The sequence below is a fragment of the Pseudogymnoascus destructans genome, assembly GCF_001641265.1.
Source record: "Pseudogymnoascus destructans isolate 20631-21 unplaced genomic scaffold scaffold_6, whole genome shotgun sequence".
Lineage (NCBI taxonomy): Eukaryota > Fungi > Ascomycota > Leotiomycetes > Thelebolales > Thelebolaceae > Pseudogymnoascus > Pseudogymnoascus destructans.
The window spans coordinates 183,998-210,682 of NW_020167525.1; the positions used below are offsets into that span (position 1 = coordinate 183,998).

Sequence of the window (26,685 nt, forward strand, 5' to 3'; positions counted from 1 at the left end):
AGTTTCTTCAGAGTAATCAAGCTCTGTCGTGAGCCTTTGGAACTCAGCCCAGAACACTGCAAAGGTGTTGTTTCTCTGATACAGCTTTCGATACTCAGTTTGAGCTGTGTGCCTTCGATCGGGATCACTGAAGACTTTTTCCAAAAGTTCGAGAATTTCTTCTGCTGTCTGCAATTTGTTTGTAGAGTTTGGTCGAAGCCTTGGATTGACATGTCGAACTGCCAGTCCTCCCAGTCGACTCTGAATGTAGCTCATTTGTAAAGTCTGTGTTGGAAAATGATCAATGTTGGCTTCGAGCTTGAGGCGAATTTTCACAACCCAGTCTCAAATGCCTCTATCCCATCTGTGAGGATTGGAGGGTCTGGAATCCGAGCTGACAGTCGACTGTGAGAGTGGTGTCCTGGTTCATTCTTCAGAGCTTGTTGGGTTTGCTTTTCAAGATATTTCTGAATTGTTTGTTGCTCTTGATTTGTTGCTCGTTGCTCTGGATCAGTTCCTGTAACTGGAGAATGGCATCATCCTTTTCAGCCAGTATCGAATTTGAGTCCTCTGCTAGGGCCAAATAGTCCCGAAGAATGTTCTTGTGCAAAGTCCATGCCATTTTCTGGTTGGCGACAGATAGTTTCTGGAATTCGTCAAAGGTTTCAACATTCCATTCAGCCTTTTCATGTCGATTTGCAAGTATAGATTCATGTCTCTCTTGAGCTGTTTTGCCCAGAGTATGAAGGAAGGTTTCGGATTTGAAATTAGGATCATGAAGTTCATTGGTTTGGTTTGCAGAGCTTGGAATTGATGCTCCTTCTGCCAGGGATTCCTGGTCTTGTTCTGGATTATTTCGAGCTGCCATTGCAGCTTTTTCTTCAGCAGTATAAGCCATAGCGAGTTGCTATTTCAATTTCGGTTTATATCGTCAAGTCAGACACATATTGCCAAAGGCCCTATTGTGCAGTTGTTGGCCGTAGGAGCCACTCGAGAGGAGCGCACTTCCCTCACAGTTATATCCTTGTCGAGGGAGTGTTGTAAAAGGTCTGACTTGCGAAGGTGGTGTGTGTGTGTCGAGCTGACTGTCGAAAGCCAACTTTGAGGGGTTGCCTCGAGATCGTCCTGGAATCGACTTCCGGATAAGGTTTCTGGTTCTGGGGTTTTCAAAGAGTGGATTTCGATTTCGATTTCAGAAGAGGGTTCAGCTCAAAGAGCAGGAAAAGAGGTATAAGAGAGATTGAGTTTTATGTCACGGTTCACCAAGGCATAGGGCGCCAGTTGGGTATTATGAATTAAACTCAATCTAGAGAAGAAAGGAAAGAGAAGAGGAGCACTCGAGCAGTGGCTCGATCTATATACAGCTATTGTGGAGTGAATTCTCTTTAGCGAGACCAGTTCTGAGAATTCACTCCACAACTGAAAACTTCGCTCCAACCCCGGAAAGCTCCCCACACCCCTGAACCCCCACTCGAGCTGCAAGGCGCACTTGATATCGTAACAGTTCTAGAATCTTAAATGGACTAACTTGCTTATGACCAAACGTTTTAGATGGCCTCTAGGTTTTGATATTTTGAGTCAATAGCCATACTCTGTCTCTAATTTGATATCTTAGTGAAGCTTTTTTGTTCCGGTTCGCTACAGTCTCTATCTAGGATTAAGAGAGTGTAATTTGATCTTGTAGAAATTCCTAAATATCTTTCATGTTTTGAGCTTGTCCTTGTGTTCTTATGAGGTAGTTTTGAACTTGCTGTTCTCTATATCAAAGCTCATTCTTAGCTCAAAACCCTTATTTGCAAAAAATGTACTAACTTTTGTTAAGTCTAATGGAAGAGCATTTGCTGCGAATTCAGCTAGGCAGAGATACTCAACCTAATTGTCTTGTAAGTAGTTGATATAGGCTCTTAGATATCGCTCGAGCTCTCCATTAAACCTCTCTATCTGGATATATGTTTCTAGATGACAGGCTGTAAAGCGCAGTCCCTAGGGTCTCACGGGAGTCCAGGGAACCAGGTTAGAAGGCAGGAAGTGAGATCGTATTGCAAGACAGTAGGTCTACGTATGTACAATGACTATCGGCTGGAGGCCTCCTTCTGAGGCTTCTAGCTCCTTATATCCTACGTTCCTACCTGGCCTAGTTTACCGAGCCCTAGTGGCTCCACTGCCAGGCAGCCCCTGAGTTCAGGGCGGCCTCACATGATGGGCCGCCTTACACAGGCTGTTGATAGTTTTGCTATAATTCTCCATACTATACATAGCACTTTCCATACTACTGCAATGAACTAGGGACCTCTATCTAATATAATCGAATTTAGGAGGCCATGGTGTTTCTATACATGTCGGAGTAGTAACTACGCTGTAGGCTCTGCTGTAGTGCCTTCTTGTCCTGCAAAGCAAGTAATAAAGTCCGTTCTTTAGTTAGTCGACAGGCCACTACTAGAATGGCATTGTTTCCTTCGCATAGCATCAATCTAGTAATGAAGTTGAGGGAAATATCTTGCCATGGCTGGCTTCTAATTGGGATTGGTTGTAGGAGTCCATTGTAACGCTGACTTCTAAACGATAGAAGACACAGAGGTTTCTTGCATAAGGTTGACTTGACAGAGGACAGGGGATTAGACACAAAAGCTTTCCAAGTAACACATTACAGTATTGTAAAGAATACTATATTGAGTTGAGCATAAAGCTCCTATCTAAGGAAATACTATCTACTTATATAGTGGCATCGTGCCTCATGGGTAATCTGGATAGTTGGCGGATAGCTAGATATTCAGGATAGTTCGTGGATAGCTCAACTATCCAATATCCACTAGTTTCTGCAACTATCCATTAGCCCCGTCACATGGCAGCCTACCCCGCTTGCCCCCTGTGACTCACACGTCACGTTACTAGGCCCTGGTCCTGTAACCATGATGTCACATTACCGTAGCCATAACACTAGGTCCTCCTCCAAAAGGCCTAGTCCCTTAGGTCTTGCTGCTTAAGGAATCGCTTACTTTAGTAGGGTGATGCCCACTTAATTGCCGAGCAGGTTGTGCTGCTTACCATGTCTTCTAGTAGACACATAAAAATCAAAGAATGTCATCTTCTTGCAGACCGTATTGAAAAGAACGGCAACCTAATGTCGCCATGTTCCAGCTGTCTTCACAACAATCAATTCTGTATTGTTGTTGCTGGTAGTCATCGTTGTAGTGAATGTACTCATCGCAATTCCAAATGCAACGCTTGCGCCCCTTTTCCAACTGATTGGGAGAAGCTTCGAAAAGAAGAAGAGCATCTTGAGGTAGAAGAGGAAGCAGCGGCATCTCAGGAGCGAGAGGCTCACCTCTGCGCTCAAGAAGCATATGCCCGTCGCATGCCTCTTCACAAACAGCAGAAGGCTGTCAAAACCCACGGTGTTGAGATGCTGCATCGTGGTCTGAAATCTTTGGACGAATTGGATGAAGCAGAGGAGAAGGAGTGTAGGGAGGCAGAGGTCAAAGTGTAATGGTGGGTGTGTAATGGTGGGTGCACCAGATATGAGAATCTAGCCACCCAAGGAAGGGATGATTTTACTAAGACAACACACTGTCTTAGGAAACAGAGCCAAAGGGTTGTAGCTTAGACTATTCCACAACGCAGCAATCAGGTGTATGATGTGGTGAAGTGGTTTAGACAAGTTGCAACAAATGTTGAGTCTGAGAACTCAGGGGTAAGTCAGAGGTTAGCACCGCACTGACTTTTCAGAAACAAGGAGTAACAAGATGAATGCTTGGAAGCTTGGAAAAGACGTAGAAGTATGTGCTAGTCGATTTACTGTATTGCCTGCTTGCCCTTTCTTAAGGAAAGGGCAATCCTATTTATGCCAAAGGAGTGTAGTTCTCTCATTTTCCATGACTTTCTATGACTAACCAGGCTTGGTAAATGTATTAGAAATCAAGTGCGACCCACAACTAGCTTGCTAATCATGTAGTGAACGTAAGAGAATCCCATAGAACCATCTCTTGGGTTCCTAGCCTATAGGAAGTGAAAAGGAGGTCCAAGGTCAGAGTACCTATAGATAAATTATGTCATAACTTAACCACTCTTGTGGGTAACTAAGGAGCGATGACGTGTAATGAATCATAGAGGGTTGTAGAGATATGCTATGTGGTAATATCGGCCCAGTAACTAAGGAGCGATGACGTGTAATGAATCATAGATGGTTGTAGCAATTGTTGAGTAGTATTGCTCTTGTTGTTGGTGTGATAAGCCAAAATATGTATAGTGACTTGTAGGTTTGAGGAGGAGATTTCCAAGTTTGCTCTTGAGTTTGATAGCAAACTGAGTGCAACGAATGTCAGTATGACAACCAGCACACGGCCATCAGGGAGTAACACGAACCTTCGAACGAATCACCCGACACTACTACTTCCCAGGTATGAGGAAGCAGGTGGAAACGGTAGTAAGAGAGTGCGACATTTGCAGCAAATCAAAATCCAATGGGCTATAAGGATGCCACGCCCGGTCCCGAGGGTATCCTTATATCCAGGTTCAACTGTAGCTCTAAAGCATCAGACTGATACTTAGCTCGCACAGGCGACAGAGAAGAGCCACTCATTTTCATAGTCAGGAAGTAATACAGAACGCGCAAGGGAAGAAAGCTTCATTTATCTATTCTATTCTATGCTTAGTTACCCCTCCTGCTAAGGGCTTGGCAGTATTAAGAGTATTCAGAGTAGTATTCAGCGAGTCCCCGAGTACTCATAAATATCACCCGAATACCAGAGTACTTGGACTTGCCGAATACTACTCAGGGCGAGTACTACTCGGGCAACACTGTGTAGAGGGGAGTAGTAGGAGGGAGGGGAAACTGTCTAGTCGGCACTGTGGCACTTGTGGAAAAGCTGGTCATAATGCGAGAACTTGTCAGGAGGATGTAGAAGTACTTAGTTTATCAGATTCTAAGTAGCTTTAGTTTTTATATATTCTGGTTATTTAATTATATTTTGAAGTAACGTATTTCACAAACGAGTCCGCATTTTCGAGAGACTGATTGGACGTTCTAGACACCAGTGTTCAGCACGGATCGTGTATGACCTGAGCTGATCCGGATACTGATCCGGATATATCCTATCTGCCATAATTATTATCTATCCGTACGATCTGAGGATATATCCGGATCTTACCGATAATGCCAAGAATGGCCAAGAGTAGCCAAGGCCATATAATAGACATAGAATTGATTCTATAATACTGGTTCAAATACCATCGTAATGTGTTGCAGGAATTGTAGGAGTGGCATCATAGGACTAGTGCAGGATTGGTGTAGCTGGAGCTCTGAGTGACCCCACCAAAATAGTTCTTAGATTACCTCAACTGTAGACTCTTAGAACTTCAATCAATCAACAACTTGTCTACCAATCAACACTTCCAAACCTCCAGTGACTATGTGTTACAGGTTATGAGCCCGGAAGCCTATTGTTAAGGTATTTACAAGATCAGAATTATCATTGAGTGTTGATTTGTGCAGTCCAATTCACCAATCCGTCAACAGACTTGCTGAAGTCAGTGTTTTCGTTACAGCACCACAACCTCAACCTCAAACAGTTTTGAAACGTAACAGATCAACTCGCAACTTTATCCTCAAACTGAATTTTGAACGCAACTGCGACTACACCAATAGCCAATATGTTTTCTACAACTATGGTGAGTCTGAATACGACTTCGCTGCATCTTCCAGAGCATTTGAAGCTCAAGGGTGAAGAGAATTACACCAACTGGAAGGAACTTATCGTCAACATCGCCCGAGGCAATGGATTGGCAAAATTACATCAACGATAGATGCAAGAGGCCAGAATACATCGATGAATTCTATGAGGACTACGATGAGGCCAAAGATAGAGACAAGCTATGAAGCTTGGGAGAATGGTGATGCTCAGATGCAGCTCGCGATCCAATATAACAGCAAGACGATTCCAGGAAAAGTGGCGTCTGCAAAGGACACAGCACTTGAGATGTGGAGAGCCCTACAACAGCAATACAAAGGCTCAGGTTCAGTCCTGAAGTACAATGCAATTCAGAAGTATGTTCACCTCAAGTACGAGAATTTCTCTTCACTTGACACGCTTATTATCGCTGTCCGTGAAGCTATTGACAAACTTGAGAGTCTACAATGCCCTCCTCATGATGATTGGCTTCCTGTTATGTTTATAGCTTCTTGTGCGAACAAGTGGCCAACTTGGGCAGAACGCCAAAGGTCATTCCTTCGGTCTCCAGATCACCGCATCACTCTAAACTCTCTTATCGATCACCTCACAGATGAGGCGAGATCGAAATTGACTCCTACAGGCTCGAATGCCCTGTATGGAAATAAATCTCAAGGAACGTGTAAGGGCAAAAACCCGAGCAAGGACAAGAATAATGCAGATCGACCATCTTGCCCACATTGCACAATGCCGAAACCTCAACACTCACCTCAAGACTGCCTCAAAAATAACAAGGAAAAGTGTGATGAGTGGGAGCGGAAGAATGGGAACAAATGGACCCCATATCGGAAGCATATTGAGAAGAAGAAAAATGAAACTAAAGATGAGGGTAATGATTCTAAGAGCTATTTTGACCTTGTGGTTTATACAGTGCTAGCAAAATCGAACACTATAAGCAGAGATAGGTGGTTATTCGATACAGGAGCAGATGAGCACATTGTTACGGCTAAGTGCTAGTGCTATGGCTAGCGCTTACAGCTGCAACCTCACGTGATGGATAACATTGGATATCATGGATATTATGTTATCCATGTTATCCACGGATATCCCTTTGGCACGACGCCACTATATAAGTAGATCCTCAAACCTACAAGTCACTATACATATTTTGGCTTATCACACCGCAACAAGAGCAATACTACTCAACGATTGCTACAACCCTCTATGATTCATTACACGTCATTGCTCCTTAGTTACTGGGCCGATATGACCACATAGCATATCTCTACAACCCTCTATGATTCATTACATGACATCACTCCTTAAGTTACTGGGCTAATACTACACATGACATATCTCTATCAACTAGAGGCCTAGAAACATGAACGATAGCTCCAAAAGCTTCTACAACCCTCTATGATTCATTACACGTCATCGCTCCTTAGTTACCCACAAGATTGGTTAAGTTATGACATAATCTGTCTATAGGGGTACTCTGACCTTGGACCTCCTTTCACTTCCTATAGGCTAGGAACCTAGGAGATGGTTCTATGGGATTTTCTTATGTCGACTACAGTTACCAAGCCTGGTTAGTCATGGAAAGTCTTGAAAAATGAGAGAACTACACTCCTTTAGCATAAATAGGATTGCCCTTGCCTTAAGAAAGGGCAAACAGACAATACAGTAAATCGACTATCACATACTTCCACGTCTTTTCCAAGCTTCCAAGCATTGATCTTGTTACTCCTTGTTTCTGAAAAGTCAGTGAGGTGCTAACCTCTGACTTATCCCTGAGTTCTCGGACTCAACATTTGTACAACTTGTCTAAACCACTCCACTACATCATACACCTGATTGCTGCATTGTGGAATAGTCTAAGCTACGACCCTTTGGCTCTGTTTCCTAAGACAGTGTGTTGTCTTAGTAAAATCATCCCCTTCCTTGGGTGGCTGGATTCTCACATCTGGTACACCCACCATTACAAGGAGCTTTGTGCTCAACTCAATATAGTATTCTTTACAATACTGTAACGTGTTACTTGGAAAGCCTTTGTGTCTAATCCCCTGCCTCCTCTGTCAAGTCAAACTTACGCAAGAAACCTCTGTGTCTTCTATCATTTAGAAGTCAGCGTTACACATTGCAAACAGTCTTGAGAAGTTTGACACTTATGAAGAACGCATGGATTTATGATTCATGAATACAACAAATGGACTTGTTCCTCCTCAAGGCTGTGGCTTAGTTCGACTTTTTGGAGTAAAGGAAAACACAGAGAAGACCAAAATTACCCTCCATCATGTCATCTATATGCCTTCCTCGCCAGTTTGCCTGTTTAGCGGAAAGAAGCTTTATAACAGTGGAGGACATCTACAGAATGGCCAGCTTCTCGATAAGCATGGCAATGAGATGGGCAGAGTTGACTCAGATCTGTTCCTTTATGAATTCAAAATGGAAGCAAAGGATCACTTATCCTGCCCTCGATTTTACCTGCTGCGATTGAGCAGAAGAACACAGACATTGAACTTTGGCATCGACGCCTCTGTCATCTTGGACTTGATAACGTCCGCAAGACCAAAGACATGGTAAATGGGATCTCATATAGCAAAGTAGGCACTGCCATTGCGACGATATTGTGCCAGCCATGCGAAGAGGCAAAGCCAATCCGTCAAGTGAATAAAATTTTAGCTCAACTAAGACCGAAAACAGCCCTTGAAGAAGTACATTGTGATGTTGTTACTGTCACGCCTCATGGACTCCACGGAGAGAAGTATGGCATACTGTTTACTTGCAGAAAGTACAGTGTCCGCTATGGATGGACTTTCAAAAATAAGTGTGATGCGTACAGATGCATTGTCCGGATGATTCGACTTGCAAAGACGCAATATAACATCACAATTAAGAGATTTAGAATGGATGGAGGAAAGGAATATGCTCCTACCCGGATTGATGAGCTTACAGCAGATCTCAGAACCATCCTTGAGCTGTCTACTCCATTTTGCGCATATCAAGACGGCACAGCCGAACGAAGCTTTCCACCATTTTTAAACGTGTTCGATCTGCTGCAATCGATCAGCAAATCCCTGAATTCCTATGGCCAGAGCTGTTTCAAGCTGCCATTTACATTTCAAGCAGAGTGGCCACTTCAACTATTAAAGGGAAGACACCATTTGAAGCCTTTTGGGACGAAATTGAACCAGGGGTGAATCATACGCCTAATATTTCCCATTTGCGAGTTCTGGGATGCAAGACATATGTTCTTATCCAAAAGGAACGCAGAGTGCAAAGCCAGAAGCTTGCCTTAAGGGCAGAAGTTGGCATTCTTGTCGGATATGAGGGTCATAACATTTTTCGAGTTTCAGCAATAGGAACCCAGACTTTGCGGGTTTGGGTCTTCTTTGGAGGTTCGTGCTCCTCATGTTCAATTTCTGCATCTGGCTGATCCTTCTCGAGCTGGACAGAAGATTATAAGAACTTCGCATGCTCGATTTGATGAAGGCAGTGGTTTCATTACAGAGCCAACATTTGACCAAATCAATGACGAAAATGTCCAAGCAGCCCACAACAACGCAGTTGAAGAAATGGATGAACTGCGATACCCTCCACCTTCCGTCTCAATGAATAAAGACTATGAAGGACAGACTCTAGACCCGATTCACAATCAGGAGGATGCGGAAGAAACTCCTCAAGATCAGCCAGATGCAGAAATCGAGCATGAGGAGCACGAACCTCCAAAGAAGACCCAAACTCGCGCAGTCTGGGTTCCTATTGCTGAACACAATCGAATCACAAGAAACCAAGCAAAGGCTGATGCTATACCTCAAAATGCCATGTACACAAAAAAAGAACAGGAATCTCAAGACAAAGAATTCCAAAACGCATTTTTCACAGGAACAGAACATAACACACAAAATGCAGAAGAAGCTCTTGCTCGATCTGATGGAGATCTCTGGCATGAGGCCATTGTCTCTGAATATTGATCTATTACTTGCAAAAAAGTGTGGGAAGTCATGCATAAAAGCAAAGTTCCAAAAGGGAAAAAGGTCCTTGGTGGACGCCTTGTTTTGCGCACTAAAAAAGATCGAGATGGCAAAATCCTTCGCCGCAAGGCTCGATGGGTTGTAAAGGGCTATGAGCAGAGATATGGAAAGGATTATGAGCAGACCTTTGCAGGAGTTTGCAAATCGGCCACATGGAAAATCGCCGTTGCCCTCGCTGCACATTTCGATCTTGAGATTGAACAGATGGATGTTGACACTGCATTCCTTGAAAATGATATTGATGCAGAAGTATATGTCGAATTGCTCCTGGATGGTGTGAGAATGGTGTCAAGCTTTCAAAGGAGGATGTGTGCAAGCTGTCATGCGCGCTTTACAGTCTCAAGCAGTCACCACGTCTTTGGCAAAAAAACTTCGCAAAGCACTCCAATCTCTTGTATTTGAACCACTTGAAACAGACCAATGCATCTTCATCAAGAAGGACACAAAGATCATCATTGTCACTTATGTTGATGACTGCCTCATTATTGGCAAAGATAACGAGGACTTAAGTAAGTTGAAATATGAGTTGCAGACAAAGTTCACAATTGAAGAGCTTGGTCCTGCACAATACTTCCTTGGAGTCCGCATTTATCGAGAAAGATGATAAAAAAGCTTGAGGCTTTACAGAAGAAAGTTGGTATATCATCAACGATCAGCCTAGCTTGTATCGCTGCTCATAAGAAGCTTAATGAGTACTATACGCTTGCTACGAATCAACGATGGAGTCATTCAGGGGTAGCTACAATTTGCGATCCACGTATGAATCTTAACGTATTTAACAGTCTTTGGCCAAGCAGTACTGAAGAAGTCAAACAGAATATGAGCAGTTCCACGACGTCTTTATTCAATATAGAGACTGCTAATACTATCTTGAAGAAGAGAAAAGGGAAGCTGAGGCTGATTTACCACAATTACCTACAGAACCTGACTCCGACGACGATTTATATATCTCTCATAGTATTCACCAAGAACCAGAATGGAAGCGCTGGCTTGTTGAGCCCTGGCCAGGTCCAGCAACAAATATCCTCAAATATTGGGCGGCAAAGCAATATGAATATCCAATTATAGCTGCAATTGCTCTTGAAGAAAGTGAAGCCGAAGACGCTGATGACGAGGGGGAAGAGTAGTTATATAAGTTATTTTATCTAACGTACATGTATAGCGAAAGCGCCAAACAAGCGAAAGCGCCAAAATGATGCGGTGACCAAACCCCCCAACTAAATGTTAAATTCCTCAACAACAAAACATGCCCCATAAAAACGATGAAAGCCAATTAGTGCTAGCTATCCAGGCTATGCAAAGCGACCCAAAGTTACGCCTTCGAGTTGCTGCTAGGATCTATTCTGTGGACCACCGCAAGCTAGGTCGTCGTCTAGAAGGTGTACCTTCACGACGCGATATCCAAGCCAACTCACGGAAATTAACTAACCTAGAGGAGTCCGTCCTTGTTCAGTATATACTCGACCTAGCTGCCAAAGGGTTTCCTCCTCGGCTGTCTGTTGTTGAAGATATGGCAAGTCGACTACTTGCAACACGCGACGCGTCACGCGTTGGGTCGCGTTGGGCTTCAAACTTTGTTAAGCGGCGTGTAGAGCTCCAGACACGCTTTCAGCGCAAATACGACTACCAGAGGGCTAAGTGCGAAGATCCAGAAGTTATTAATGGCTGGTTTGAGCTTGTGCGTAACACAATTGCGAAATATGGTATCGATGAAGCAGATATCTACAACTTTGATGAGACTGGGTTTATGATGGGCGTTATCTCAACTGCTATGGTTGTAACAAGCTCAGACGGGCGGGCAAAAGCAAAGAAGGTACAGCCTGGTAATCGGGAATGGGTTACAGTAATCCAAGGCGTTAGTTCTCAAGGTTGGGCAGTACCACCATTTATCATTGTTGCAGGCAAAAACCACCTTACATCTTGGTATGAGAATAGTGGATTTTCAAGCGATTGGGTGATTTCTGTTACTGAAAATGGCTGGACTACAAACGAGAGAGGCATGGATTGGATTCAGCACTTTGAGAAGCATACAAAGGCCCGGAGTGTTGGTGGTTATCGCTTGTTAGTCCTTGATGGTCCTGCTCACTCTTCTCATCTACTCCAGCCACTTGATGTTGGCTGTTTCGGCCCGTTAAAGCAGGCCTATGGTCGGCAAATTGAAGATATGATGCAGGCTCATATTTCTCATATTACAAAGGATGACTTCTTTCCTGCCTTCCACGCTGCATTTAACACTACAATGACGGAAAGTAACATTCGAGGCGGGTTCCGAGGGGCAGGGCTTCTTCCATTTGACCCTGAGAGAGTGATATCTACACTTGATCTTAAGTTAAGGACACCAACGCCTCCAAGCTCCCGCCCAGGTACTGCTCAACCTTGGGTTTCTCAGACACCAAACAACCCAATTGAAGCTATGTCACAGTCTACATTTATTAAAACTCGGATTTCACGCCATCAAAATAGCTCTCCAACCTCAATCTATGCAGCTGTTGACCAGTTTACAAAGGGTGCATCGCAAATAATGCATCAATTAGCACTGCTAAAGGCAGAGAACCAAAACCTACGACAGGCAAATGAAGTACTAAGCAAGCGCCGGAGAGCTAGGAAAACACGACTACAGCAAGGAGGATCACTTAGTCAACAAGGGGCGCAAGAGCTACAGGATGAGAGGGATGTTGTGCAGCAGGTAGAGCAGGAAATAAGGGCAAGCCGTGGTCGGAAGCCAAGGGAAGAAACCCGTGCCCGTCGCTGTGGCAAGTGTGGTGAGACTGGGCACAATTCGCGCACGTGTCAGATTGTAATAGACACCTCTGAGGAAGAGGACTCCGAGTAGTTTCAATTGATTTCTAATGTTGTGGTAGATTTATCGCAATGTTTGTCGTGAGGGTAGATAATTTTGGCGCTTTCGCTTGTTTGGCGCTTTCGCTATACATGTACGTTATTCTAGTTTTATATTTTAAGCCTCATTATCCTGAAGCGGATATAACCCGTATCTATCCGTCAGACCTCAGACGGATCATGATCTTACCTGTGAGGGCTCAGGATCAGATCCGGATACGATCCGCCGAACACTGCTAGACACTCGATGTTTGATATCCTATATAAGGACGCTCTGCATTTCGGGCTCATAACCTGTTGAACACATAATTGGAGTTTGACGACTTGATTGAGAAACTACGGGGGGCGAAGCCCCTATATATACACAGTTGGTATATCGGCTACGCATGTGCAGCGTACTACTAGGAACGCAGTTCCAACAAAATAGCTCTACAACTTCAATCTATACAGCTGTTAATCAGTTCACAAAGGGTGCCTTCTCCCCATTGGCAGAGCTGCGCATACATCTCCTACTGCATTCCTCAAGACGCATTAATTGAGCAGATAAGTCTATCCTTTTCCCACGCAGCCAGCAAGCAACGACAGAACGATGGCATGCACATTGGGGCTGTTCGGACGATGGTGATGCCAACACCCGCCTAGTCAGTTCTTGGCTATGGCGTGCCGGTCCTTCCCTGTCCTTCTCACCTGGCGACCTCTTTGGCATGGCAGGGACGCCCTTGGCTCCTTCTGTTCCTGTCTCAGATGTGGTGTGTCCGTCCTTCCTTTCTGCGTTCAACTGGTATCGCTCCGTCTCTCCTAGTTTTAATCGCCTTGTGTCTATCGCCCCTTCTTTCACATTATGGAGGTTGTGACTTCCTCGCGAGACGACGTGATGCCGGGCTCGCAATTTCTCTTTCTGTTGCGGTTACGCTATCGCTCCTTCCATTTTGTTTTCATATAGCCTCGCACATTGTTTACGATGTTGCAACTACCATCTCTCCCTCGCTCCTTCCTTCCTTCTCTGAACCACCCTCTCGTGCCCTTTGGCCCATCAACAGCTCTCGCTCTTTCTATCTCTCGATTTTAACGGCCCTCGCTCGCACCTTCCCTTCCATTCTCAACTTTACAACCACGCCATCATGCCTTTACCCCCCCCGCTCTTCCCAAACGTCCTCCCCAAACGTCCTCCCCAAACGTCCTCCCCAGATATCCTCTCTACAATACAATACCTCTCCATCGTCAGTCAAGAATCAGTCAAGCATCTCTCAGTACCACTCGATAATAACTCAATTACCATTCAATCATCTCTCAATCATCACACAGTCTCTATCCCGCAAAGACCAAACAACGAGCCAAGCCAACACATACCCTCGCCATGTGTCGCCTTGTAGTTACAATCCACGCCTGCGGCTGCCCAGGGCCAAAACAGTCGCAAGCCCGCGACTGTACAAGCGCCCAGGCCATGAAAACTTACCTCAAATCACAGCCTGAACTGCGCTTCAGGCTGGCCAGGATATGCATGCTTGATATGAATAAGGGCATCATAACGCAGCGACTCGACAGAGTGTGCAAGGTCTGTAGTCAGGGAGTGGACCCGGGTGATCTGATACTTTGGCCGAAAAATGGGGCGGGAGAGAAGGCGAGCGAGGAAAAGGGGCCGAGTGACCTGGGGAAGTTGGGGGAGGAGACAAGGTTGATAGAGGAAGAGAGCATGGTTGAGGGGCAGCAGGTGAGCGAGGAGCCGATGAGGGCCCAGGAGGTGAGGTTGGCCCAGGAGGCGAGTGGGGATGGGAGGGGGGCCGAGGGTTCAGGTGGGAGGAGTCCGACAGACGATGATGAGTGGTCAATTTCTTTGAGTGACTTGGAAGCTACAAATTTGCCAAGAACGACCGAGGAGAGAATTTTGTCTGAGGACTGGTCGATGACTTCAGATGGGTTAGCGGAGGCAAAAGGGGAGCTGGCGGAGGAGGAGAGAAGGTTTTCTGAGGACTGGTCATTGACTCCGGATGGGATGGTCGAGGCAGAAGAGGAGCTGGCGGAGGAGGAGAGAAAGTTTTCTGAGGACTGGTCATTGACTCCGGACGGGATGGTGGAGGCAGAAGAGGAGCTAGCGAATACGGAGAGAAGTTGGTCTATAGACTGGTCGGTGAGTTCGACTGAGCTAGCGGAGGCAAAAAAGGAGGAAGAAGAAAGGATGGCAGAGGAGGATAGGGAGATCGCCGGGGAAGAGAGGATGATATTGGCGATGGCAGATGATCGCTACAATATCACGGTACGAACTTACGATCGGATACTGCAATGTTATTGTAATGACTTGCTACATGCTACGGTTTGGAGGGAACAGCAATGGACGCAAGGTTCCCCTTATGGCTCAACCTCGGCCCCCGTATGTAAAGAGAACGCTATGGTGGCTGATATAGGTAACACAGACGCAGGAGACAAGAAAGCCGTAGAGGCTCCGGCTGATGGCGGTGCTGCGGGGGTACCTGTCGCTGCTCCAAGTGGAAATGATAAACCTTTACCGATGGCCGGAGTTCTGGAAGCTGACAGGCGGGGAGCAATGGATACAGGAACTGTTACCATTCCCACGAAACTTGTTCCGCGAACTGATTATTATAAGGTTCTATCAGGAATGGAGGATGTTGCTTTCATCGAAGAGGTGGCGGACGCTTGTACGGAAGAGGTTGAGCAATGGACGGAAGGCGGCAAGATTTATCTAGCCGTGAAGGCTGCTATGGGAGATGAGTGTGTAGGAACTTACCAGTTTGTTGCTGGCCAGGTGGGAATTATCATTACGAATTTTATCATATGCGTTATTGCGGCGGCGTTGCGTCCACTTCAAAAGGAGCAAAAGAAAATCAAGGAGGAAAAGAAGCTTGCACGTGCACAAGCTTGGATAAACGAATCTGGGGCCGCTTTGGCAACTGTGTGGCCAGGGGATGTTTTGGGACCAACTGTGTGGCTAGAAGAGGCTTGGGCACTAACTGGTGGTGGTTTACAGGTTGATGATTTTGGGGGGTTAAATGATGCCCAGACTCCACTACCGTCAACACTTGGCATCAATGCCTCACCGACATCCGGCAGAGGGAGAGGGGCCGGGCGAGCAAAGGGAAGCGCGAGAGCAAGGGGTGGCGGGAGAGCCAGGTGGGGTGGGAGAGCAAGGGGGAGCGGAAGGGCGGGAGGAAACACTGGAAGTCGTCCGCCAATAACTGATAGTGCTGCTGGAGTTGCTACTGCTCCTATACTGCCAACAGTCAGTAAACTTCTTGGGCCGGAAGCATCAGGCAACGTACGGAGTACGAGGAGGAGAGGGAGGCCGAGAGGGAGTAGGGGGAGGGGTAGAGGTAGGGGGAGAGGTGGTGGGACTGCCGAGACTTCGACACTACCACGACCAGTCGATCAATCTCTCATGCACTATGGCCCCCAACTAGGCAAGAGAAATAGGTCAATTACCCCTAAGACTATGGTGGGTTATTTGCAAACAACTGAGGGTGCCGCTGGGGGGGTTGCTGGGGCTCCTATATTACCACCAATAATCGATAAATCTCTCATGTCTGATGGCTCCGAACTTGGCAAGGGGAACAGGCTAATCACCCCTAAGGCTATGGGGAGTTCAACAGGTGCCGTTGGGGGGGTTGCTGAAGCCCCTATATTACCACCAGTACTTGATAAATCTCAAGTGTACGATGGCTCCCAACTCGGTATAAAAAACAGGCAAAGTGCCCCTGGGGCTATGGGGAGTCACTTGCAAACAACTGAGGGTGTAGCTATGGGGTTCCCCGAAACTCTTATCCTACCACCAACACTTGATAAATCTCGCATGTACGATGGCTCCCAACTCGGTATAAAAAACAGGCAAAGTGCCACTGAGGGTGTCGTTGGGGGTTCCGCCGAGACTCGTACACTACCAGAGACAGTTGACAAATCTGGCATACCAGATGCCTCCCAACTAGGCAAGAGGAAAAGGGAAAGTGACTCTAAGACTGTCGGGGGTAATTTGCGAAAAACTGAGGGTGCCGCTGAGGGTCCTGCCGAGCCTCGTATACTACCACCGACACTTGATAAACCTCTGATGTCAGATGCTGCCCCCCAACTAGGCAAGAGGAACAGGGAAGATGCCTCTGAGACTATCGGGACTCACCTCCAAACAATTGAGGGTGCCACTGAGGGTGCTGCCGAGGGTTCAAAGGACGCCGAAACCCCTCTACAATCATCATTTGGCACAGATTTCCGGTCGGATGCCTCACAGGTATCCACGAGGGGGGGGGGAAGGGGGAGGGGAAGAGGGAGGGGGAGAAAACGCGCGAGAGCAAATTAGCGCGTTTCAGACGTGAAGTTCACATTAACGGAGACCAGGCAGGATAAGCAATATGGAAAAGAAACTTGGATAGGGGGAATTGCTGTCTTATCAGACACGCAGCACATACACACCCGCGAGCTTACCTTGAGTCTACTATCAGCCAATGCATTGCAGATAGAGCTAAAATATCACAGTGTCAATGTATAAAGAACCTGTATTGAAATGGACTCATGAGAAGGGTGCGATTTTACCCTCCCAGTGCTTCTATTGGCATGAGCCTTGCCAAAGTCACTACTGTTGAGTTGTCGCACGTGGTAGAGCCAAAGCCTAACTCACATAAATGAAGTGTGATTATTCATGGCAGAGATATTGCATAGCCAGTAATGTCAATTTTATAAAATCAGCCCCGTGTATTGAGTATACGGAGTGAGTGTAAAGTGAATGTGGGCGACATAATAACCATATCTGGGAATACAGCTCGCCGTCGCTGTTGGGGACACTTCAATGATTCTACATTTGGATTGTTTGCGCTGTTTGGCCTTCTATTAGAGAAACAGGAACTGTACAGCTGCGTTTTGTCCAAATTGGAACAGGCAGGGTTTTGCCCACACGTAGGCGCGACTTTGTTTACTTACCTCCTGGTTGAATAACCTCACCTTGTTCATACCAAATCAACTTCTGGTGGGCCCTCCCTCCAATGCTACAATCTCACTTGGATTATACGAACAATCAACACAGCTTGACTCCCTTCCAGTGTTATATAATCTCACCTGCACTGCACTCAGTCAGTCAACTCCAGCAAACGGAGCTTATGTACTGTTCAGTAATCACAAATTGATTGTACCAAGTCAGCTTCCCTCCGTTCCCTCACTGATTACGCGTTATCCCTTGGCTTGAACTAACTCCTTGGGTATTTATAGATCGAAATCATGGCTCGCAAGATCAAGTCCGAGAACCTCGATGAATGGGATGGTTCGTATAGAAGCAGAGCATCTTCACCAACGACACCCAAAAGAACGACACGTAGCTCTTCCAAGCGCCCTTCGGAGGTAGCGAAACTGTCAGAGAGGTCCCCGGTTCATACAAAAAGCACAAAAAGGCAGTGAAGCCAGCCCCTGTCCAGGATGAGGAAGACGAGTCAGATGATCACGGAGACACGGCTGGAGAGCACACCGAAGGGGCAGAAGATTGATGATGAAACACTGGTTGAAAAGCAACTGGTGTTCGTTCATAAAGAACAGCAACACAAGGCTGACATGCTCAAAAATGAGCAGCTCACGAAGAAGCAAGAGGACAACCGCCGACGGGAGCGAGAACGTCAAGTGCGCATGAAGGAGCACCGCGAAGGAGTGCGCTGTCAGGAGCAGCAGCGTCAGGAGCAAGAGCGTCAGGAGCAAGAGCGTTAGGAGCAAGAGCGTCAGGAGCAAGAGCGTCAGAAGCAAGAGCACCAGGAGCAGGCCCGTCAAGAGCAGGAGCGTCAGAAACAGGCTCATCCGGAGAAGGAGCGTCAGAAGCAAGAGCGCCAGGAGCAGAAGCGCAAGAAAGCGTTGTTCCGGAGCAGGAAAGCATTGCTATGATGCATAGAGTGAAGCAGCAAATGGACCAAGAGCGCCAGGAGAAGGAGCGTAAAGAAGCCAGAGAGGAATGCGATCGCCAACTCGCTGAAGAGCAGAAGGCTCAAGAAGAAGAAGCTGTTGCTGCCAAGAGGCTGAGACAAGAGGAGGAGGAGAGTGATGACGACGACGAGGATGATGATGATGATGATGAGAGCGAAGAAGAGGAACCGAAAACGTCGTGAAAAAAACCAAATCCGAGGAAGACAGCGAGGAAGACAGCGAAGACGATGAAGACGAATACGAAGACGAAGACAGCGAGGAAGAAGGCCAAAAACAGAACGTAGAAGATGCCAAAGCCGAGGAGAACAGCGAGGAACACAGCGAGGAAGACAGTGATGATGATGGAGACGGTGACTATGACGACGGTATGGCCGCAGTAGGGTCGCCGTCGCCAAGGAAATTGTGGTCGCACTACTCGGTGTTCCACCCACTCGCTTCGCTCGTAGGTGGCGACAGCAAGTTGTGCGTGCGACAGCAAGATGTGCGTACACCGCTATTTTGATATATAGAAAAAATAATAGTATTCTTCATAACGTAGTATCTACAATGCCTCAAAATAACGATCCTACTATGATTGCTCGCCTTAATGAGGCCCAACAGTTCTTCTTAAAACAACCAAGTACATATACAATTGCTTGGGTTGCAAATAAATTCAATGTCAACCGTGAGACACTCCGACGTCGTATTACGAGTACTACGTCTCCTCAATTACCCCACGGAGGTAGCAATCGAGTCTTATCTCAATCGCAAGAGACCGCGGTCTGTCAATTCATATACGACCAACTTGAGCGCGGGGTCCCTGCCAACCGATCTATGATACTACGGGCAGTTGCAGACTTACGACCTAATCGTACGATACCATCACAACGGTGGCTACAACGCTTTCTAAAAGCACACCCCGAATTTCATACAATTCACACGAAGACGTTAAATACACATCGGAAGCAAGCACAAAAGAAAGAGGTGTTTGAGGAATTCTTTCTCACATATAACGCCCTTATTACAAAACATAACATTAAGCCATATAATTTATGGAATGTTGATGAGACAGGCTATATGATTGGGTGTTATAAGTCTACGGCTGTTAATGTACCAATCGGTGTAAAGCAGTGGACTGTTGATAATCCTGAGAATCGGCTCTCTGTTACTGTAATTGAGGCAGTAAATGCAAGTGGTGCTGCACTTGCAGAAGCTATCATTATCCCTGGCAAACTTCATATGGATTCATGGTACAATGATGACCTTGAGCCAAATGCTCTCATTATTGTAAATGAGAGCGGGTATTCAAACGACGACATTGCAATCCAATACCTTATGCATTTTATCCAACTATCTGCAGAGCATATGGCACCAGATGATACTCGCCTCTTATTACTTGACGGCCATGACTCTCATAAAACAGAGCGCTTTCTTACATTAGCAGAAGAGCATAACATTGTTATTTGCTGCCTTCCTGCTCATACAACACATCTATTACAACCTCTTGATGTAGCGGTTTTTAAGCAGTGCAAACACTTTCATCAAAAGGCACTTGATCAAGCAGTACGTAGCTATGACTATGAGTATAAGCTACGTACGTTCCTAACTGTCCGTACAATTCAATCTGGTTGGAGAAATGCAGGACTATATCCATATAATCCTACACTTGTAATTGACAAGATACAAGAGACTCGGAATCAAACACCTGATTATGAGCCATTTGCTTCATATAATATTATCTCAACACCGAAAACAACTATGCAAAGTGTGCAAGCGGTTGAACATTGGCAGAAGAGAGCAGAGGAAGCTTTCTCATCGCCTTCAAGAGAAGGGTTTCAATCATTTGCACGTGGAACTACAGTTGTTCTACACCGGGCAGAGCTCTATAAGACTGAGCTAGATATTATGACTCTACGTGCAGTAGAGCAGAAGGCAGCAAAGGCAAGGGCACGGAAATCACTACAGAAAGGAGGGCAGTTATATGCATCAGATGCACGGAAAATGCGGGAAGAGAAGGAAGCAAAGCTGCAAGCAAAAGCAGACGCAAGAGCAGCAAGGGAATCGGACCAAGTAGTAAAGCAGCTACAAGTGCAAGCACGTAAAATCGAAATTGAAGAGCGTAAGGTTGAGAGGAAGCGGGTAGCAGAGCGGAAGAAGGAAGGGTTGAAATCAAAAGTAATCATTTTACGGTATAGTAAGGATCAGAGTGATAGTAGTAGCAATAGTGGCAGTAGCGATAGTGATAGTAGTTCTCCCTCACCTTTTCTTGACATATATCACTAGCTGTAAGCCACCACGGCTATTAATTCATCGCTGAAAGTCATAGAGAATTTATTCAAGTTGAGGTTGATGAAGAATGCAGCGAAATGCGATAAGTAATGTGAATTGCAGAATTCAGTGAATCATCGAATCTTTGAACGCACATTGCACCCCCTGGTATTCCGGGGGGCATGCCTGTCCGAGCGTCATTACAACCCTCAAGCTCAGCTTGGTATTGGGCCCCGCCGACCCGGCGGGCCCTAAAGTCAGTGGCGGTGCCGTCCGGCTCCGAGCGTAGTAATTCTTCTGCCTCTGGAGGTCCGGTCATGTGCTTGCCAGCAACCCCCAATTTTTTCAGGTTGACCTCGGATCAGGTAGGGATACCCGCTGAACTTAAGCATATCAATAAGCGGAGGAAAAGAAACCAACAGGGATTACCTCAGTAACGGCGAGTGAAGCGGTAACAGCTCAAATTTGAAATCTGGCCTCACGGTCCTTGTAATTTGTAGAGGATGCTTCTAGCATGGTCTGGCCTAAGTTCCTTGGAACAGGACGTCATAGAGGGTGAGAATCCCGTATGCGGCCAGGTGCCTATGCTCATGTGAAGCTCCTTAAGAAATTGAGAATGGGCTATATGTAACACTGACTTCTAAACTATAGAAGACACAGAGGTTTCTTGTGTAAGGTTGACTTGATAGAGGAGGCAGGGGGTTAGACACAAAGGCTTTCCAAGTAACACGTTACAGTATTGTAAAGAATACTATATTGAGTTGAGCACAAAGCTCCTATCTAAGGGAATACTATATACTTATATAGTGGCGTCGTGCCAAAGGGATATCAAGGATATTTTGGATAACAAATATCCATGATTATCCTCTGCTATCCATCACGTGGGGTTTGACTGTAAGCGCTAGCCTTGTGACTCATAGGTGTAGGATATTGAGGATACTTTGGATAACAAATATCCATGATATCCTCTGCTATCCATCACGTGGGGTTGTGGCTGTAAGCGCTAGCCTTGTGACTCACAGGTCACATTACTAGAGCCTAGCCCCACTAGCCCTGTAACCATGACATCACGTTACCATAGCCATAACACTATAACAATTTAAGGCATAAATTCACAGGGTTGGACAGTACCGCCATATATCATCTTTAAAGTCAAATACCACCTCTCTTCTTAGAATGATAACAGCCTGCTACTAAAGGATTGGAAGATTGCTGTAAGCAGTAGGACTACGAATGAGCTTACTGCCGATTAGGTTAAGCACTTCAATAAGCATACTAAACACTTAACAAATGGAGTCTATCAGCTCTTAATTTTAGATGGCCATAAGAGTCACCATTTATTTGAGCAATACTATAAGGACAACAGTATCCTTACCCTCTATATGCCTCTGCACTCCTCACACATCCTCTACCCATTAGTTGTCACATGTTTTAGGCCCCTAAAAAAGGCATATAGTGCGCAAATTGAAGGTCTTATGCATAAGGCATTTAAGAAGAGTATGACTGAAAGCAACTTCAGATCCCACACCCCTTAATCCGGATCCTAGGATGCAGGCGTTTATATGAAGCACATCATACGCCACAGAGAAGTCAACCCGCTAGGAGGATAGTATGAAGACGGACATTAGAGACGGACATGACCCCCCTTCCAGAAGATAACAGGGAACCTTGCGACGTCTCACCGCTTTTGTGTGTAGTGCATGCCTACCTAACGCTCCCACGAGTCAGTCAGATATTATAGCTCCATGAGTCGGTCTCATGCTACAGTCATAATCCGTTAAGTCGATACGCGTTTACCTGATATTTATGATATCTCGATATATTTTGCAGGAGATATCGAACGTATTTTGGTAGTGGACAGGGGGGTTGAGGCCAGCAAAACGTATCGACGTAACGTGAATCGAGTATCGTATTCCCTGTCTGATGGCCTTGATTGAAACGCCATTATGCACAGCTCGAGGCGAATGAAAGCTGATGCTAAACGAATGTTACCTTGTTGCCATGCCCAGCCTCGACACTTGGACCAAGAGAATGTACGTGGCTGAGTGTATGTGGCTGAAATACTTGTGTTTATCTCTTATATGATACGAGTCTCAAAAGCTAATTCTAGGAAAGATCTAATATCACAAAGAAATAGTCTCATAATCAAAAGCATCTTGATTTCCAAATTTATACTACTAACCCCTCGCCACAGCATATTATTAAAGACAATCTAACTGAGCCCTCTGCCTTGTTTGAGTTAGTCACCCCCGTGATATAAACCCAAACTTTCTCAAGTGCTACCCCAGCAACGCCACAAGTCATAGGCGAGACCAACGTCTCCTCTCATACTGCCCCTTTCCAGAATATGCGATATCCAAATACCACCACGCGCCTCGTTTCATATATGCGTTGCCCATATTTGGAATTCCAGATACTCTGATTTGTCAAAAGAGCGATGGCGACACAAATGACGGCTTCAACTTCCCCTATCCAAATACTATCCAAGTATGCGCAAAGGTGAGTGATGGCCACATAGGTGGTGTTGGCCTCCGGTGTTTAATCTGACTGCGCAGGTAAATAAAGCCGTAGGCCTTTGCCACGCGTTATCGGAAACCGACACATCGAATTCCACGTGGGGGTTCCAAATCCAAAAGTACAGCAGCCTTCGATAAACCCAGACTGGTACAAACGACAGCTTTCAAGAATCCCAAACTGGCCCAAATGCAGGGACGCCACGAGATTCCATGGCATACACAATCTGCTTCGTCACGCGAGGGTTGCTAATAACAAACACCGCCTCCGCGCCGGAATCAATATACATCTGGTACGCCAATGCCGCTAGGTCATGACGTCCGGACGACTCCGTATCAATTACCATAGCGTTGGGGTCGACCTTGGTAACCGCGTCGCAGATATCCTTTCCGTAGTTAGCCCATGGGCTTGGCGCCGACCAGATCATGCGGCAGGTTCCCTGCTTCCCAATCCCAGCGAGGTACGACAGGCATGGCCCAATTCCGGAGCCAGTAGTTACGATGACAGCGAGCCGGAAAGCCTGCGCCATATTCAGAACACCGGTTACGGGAATGCCCTTGACGTAGTAGTATGGTCTCGGGTTGGCGATACAGTCTTGGGTCCAGTCTCCCCCGCTGGAGATCAGGACCGAGCCGCCGATGTCGTTGGCAATACAGGCGAAGGCATGCCACTCAAGGAGTGGAGACTTGGACAGGCGGATACCGCAGAATGGGGGAACCTTGTATCCTGTAAAGTGTAGTCGAATGGCGCGGTTTGAGAATTTCTCTGGCTTTATCGCCAGCTTGCGAAGGAACACCCAGGGCCATATGATGAAGGCGGTGGTCACAGCGAGAAGCCAAAAGGCGGGCTCGCGGATCAGGATCAGGCCATAGGCTGGGGCATCGGAGGTGTAGATCCGCTGGACGGCGACTGCATAGAGAAAGAGCTCGGCCCAGAAGAGAGCTAGAGCTGTCCAGCCAACAAGACGGTGGATGACCTCGAAGGTATTGTGGTAGGCCATGCGGAACATCGGCATAGCACTCACGATGATCAATACGAGCAGGAATACAAGAATCCACGCCACTGCCAACATCGCTGGAAAACGCATGGCGCCGTCGACCATGTCTTTGGTCAAGACGGCGCTATAGGCGATGAACCAAACAGTAGAACAGAACGCGGCTCCGCTGTGCATTCCGCCAAATTCATACACCTTGGCCAGCATCCTTCTGATGCGGAGCGGAGCACGATGAGGAATCATCCAACATGTCTTGAATATGAAGTTGATGACATACTCCTGGCGCATCAGGATGGCGACCAGGATATTACTCGCTGCTGCCGTAGCGAGGGAGGACAACAGCTGAGGCTTGCTCAAATCCACCGTGGTGACGATGTACACGAACGCAATGGCATTCAGAATGGCTACAACAGAGAAGAGGCGTTGGTAGACTGCCATATATGTGTGTCTGAGGTTGCGAACAATGGGATGCTGGCGCTTTTCTGGCAGCGGATGAAGAGATTTGGGCACTGGGGTAGAAACAGCAGTCCAGGCTTGAGACGACTCGACGACGGAAGCACCACCAGCGGCTGAGTCAGCCATATGAAGTGTCGCTACTCTGCCGACATTGAATTCCTCGTCACCTTGGCCCGGAATGGCAAAGTTGTGGTGCTGGGTAGCACTGATCTTGGGTGGAAGGCCCGGCATGGCTTTCTGTTGTAGCTGCGAGGAGCCTGTATCGATCTGTGGAAGTGGTATGGCGGCTTTACTGTCGCTTGGCTGAGTCTGTAGTGACTGACGAGGAGGAAAGTTGTCCATGTTGAGGACGGACAAGGGTTTAATGAGTGTATTAATTACCAAGGGCTCAAAAAAGTTTGTGTGGAAAGAAGGAGGTGGAGTGCTTGTTATAGCAGTTGGTAATGAGAGATTCAAAGGTTCCGGGAATGCGGGACAGGTGAATAACCCTTAGTGCGTCGATATGAATGGATCAAAGTGAATCGTTATATTCAAAGAAGTAGCACGTATCAGCGCGTCTCAATCTTTGTGAGACTCATGCTTGAAACATCCCACACATGTTCACAGAGAATGTCTCAAAGGCATTCGTTTTCTACTCTTTTTTCCTAGCGGACTTAGACAGAGACACTGATGCCCGTTGGCCGTTCTCATCCGTTCTCATCCGTCGTCCCTTACTGCATATCAGATCTCCCAACACCATGAAACCACGAGGTATGTAACCCTACGTACGTGGTGGCGGCTGCTGGCGGCCCCTTGCATCCGGTCCCCGCACTTACCTGTGTATAGTTGTAAGTCTTTGCTCGGCCGCACTTTTCTTTGTATGATTTGTGTCCCGTCTGCACTTTCCGTGGTAGAGCTACGAGCCCGGATGCCTTTTCCATTAACCGCTCCTCTAGATAGTAGTGTGCCAGCCTGCACTTACCTTCTTGCATAGCTGATTTGCATAACTGATTTGTATAGTTGATTTGAATTTGCAAACTGCAACAGTAGAAGTGAGATAGTCTTACGAGGAGAGCGAGCGAGCGAAGCGAGCTTTCTAGCTGAGGTGCTGGATTTTAGTAGGGTGCCGTCTAGCGAAGCGCCAATGTATGTAGAAATCGTAGAACCCCAAAACAATAGTAAATACAGTAGTAGAATAGGATCCTCAATTTCATAGTAACATATAGCCGTAGACGCGTAAACAAACCACAGCATATTTTGAAGCTTCTAGCCCCAACCCTTCTTTCCTTCAACATCACCAACGCCCTCACTACTTCCGAGGTAAGTCAAGGGTAATACGCCCCCCTACTCCCCCCTAGAGGCACAATCAAGGCCACTGTATTATATTTAAACTAACGTACTCATAGATTAATGACCCTCTTTGCCTGGAAACCAATCAATACCGCCTCACCACCCCGCACCATGGCGGGCCACCTCGACCGACGCCCTAACTCTCCGCCCCAACTCTCCGCGATCCGTCTCCGCCTCCCGGCCTCCGCTGCCCTAACTCTCCACGCTACGTCTCCGCCTCCCGGCCTCCCGACTGACTTGACATACGACGCGGCCATCGCCGCCCTTATGGAAGACCTTCCCACGCTGCCGTCTTCTGACGATGAAGAAACTCTCTGCCGCCACTCCCGCACTCCTCTCTCCCCTCCACCCTCGCTACAACTCCGGGTCGGCGTGCCCTCTCCACCACCACTACCATCCACGGCACCCCGACCCCTCACTCTCCTCCCACGATGGCTCTCCGGAGCCAGAAGACACTCGCGGCGGCCGCCACAACTCTCCCGAGCTGGGAGAATCTGCACCCTCTAGGCAAGGTAACCCCCCACCCCCTTTCCCCTAATTGAAGTGAGATACTAACACGTGGATAGTTTCAGAATTTGCTAGCCGCACCATCCCGCCAGGTAGCACCTCGGCGGCGTTCACCGCACTCGCCGCCCTCTCTACCGTCCGTTCCGTGTTCATCAAGAACACGGACTCGTTCTCACTCTCGCGGCCCGCTAACGCGGAGGCATGGGCCGCAAAGCATGTGGGC

General features: G+C 46.9%; 5 protein-coding genes across 5 annotated transcripts; 4 read left to right on the top strand and 1 right to left on the bottom strand.

Moving 5' to 3' along the window:
• Positions 1 to 9,220: 9,220 nt before the first annotated feature.
• VC83_03256 (uncharacterized protein) lies at positions 9,221 to 9,619 on the top strand (the record flags this gene model as incomplete). The annotated part of the gene is made up of 1 exon (XM_024466904.1): positions 9,221 to 9,619. One exon carries the CDS (start codon positions 9,221 to 9,223, stop codon positions 9,617 to 9,619), a length of 399 nt encoding a protein of 132 aa, XP_024325876.1.
• Positions 9,620 to 12,964: 3,345 nt separating this feature from the next.
• Positions 12,965 to 16,817, top strand: VC83_03257 (uncharacterized protein; the record flags this gene model as incomplete). The annotated part of the gene is made up of 3 exons (XM_024466905.1): positions 12,965 to 14,771; positions 14,837 to 14,885; positions 14,935 to 16,817. The coding sequence occupies exons 1-3, from the start codon at positions 13,875 to 13,877 to the stop codon at positions 16,815 to 16,817; spliced, it is 2,829 nt and encodes a 942-aa protein (XP_024325875.1). The 5' UTR covers positions 12,965 to 13,874.
• An 886-nt stretch (positions 16,818 to 17,703) lies between these two features.
• Positions 17,704 to 18,917, top strand: VC83_03258 (uncharacterized protein; the record flags this gene model as incomplete). The annotated part of the gene is made up of 3 exons (XM_024466906.1): positions 17,704 to 18,200; positions 18,257 to 18,593; positions 18,623 to 18,917. Exons 1-3 carry the CDS (start codon positions 17,924 to 17,926, stop codon positions 18,915 to 18,917), a joined length of 909 nt encoding a protein of 302 aa, XP_024325878.1. The 5' UTR covers positions 17,704 to 17,923.
• A 4,425-nt stretch (positions 18,918 to 23,342) lies between these two features.
• On the bottom strand, positions 23,343 to 24,968 carry VC83_03259 (uncharacterized protein; the record flags this gene model as incomplete). Its single annotated transcript, XM_024466907.1, has 1 exon — positions 23,343 to 24,968. The coding sequence occupies one exon, from the start codon at positions 24,966 to 24,968 to the stop codon at positions 23,343 to 23,345; it is 1,626 nt and encodes a 541-aa protein (XP_024325877.1).
• Positions 24,969 to 26,015: 1,047 nt separating this feature from the next.
• On the top strand, positions 26,016 to 26,462 carry VC83_03260 (uncharacterized protein; the record flags this gene model as incomplete). Its single annotated transcript, XM_024466908.1, has 1 exon — positions 26,016 to 26,462. One exon carries the CDS (start codon positions 26,016 to 26,018, stop codon positions 26,460 to 26,462), a length of 447 nt encoding a protein of 148 aa, XP_024325666.1.
• Positions 26,463 to 26,685: the final 223 nt, after the last annotated feature.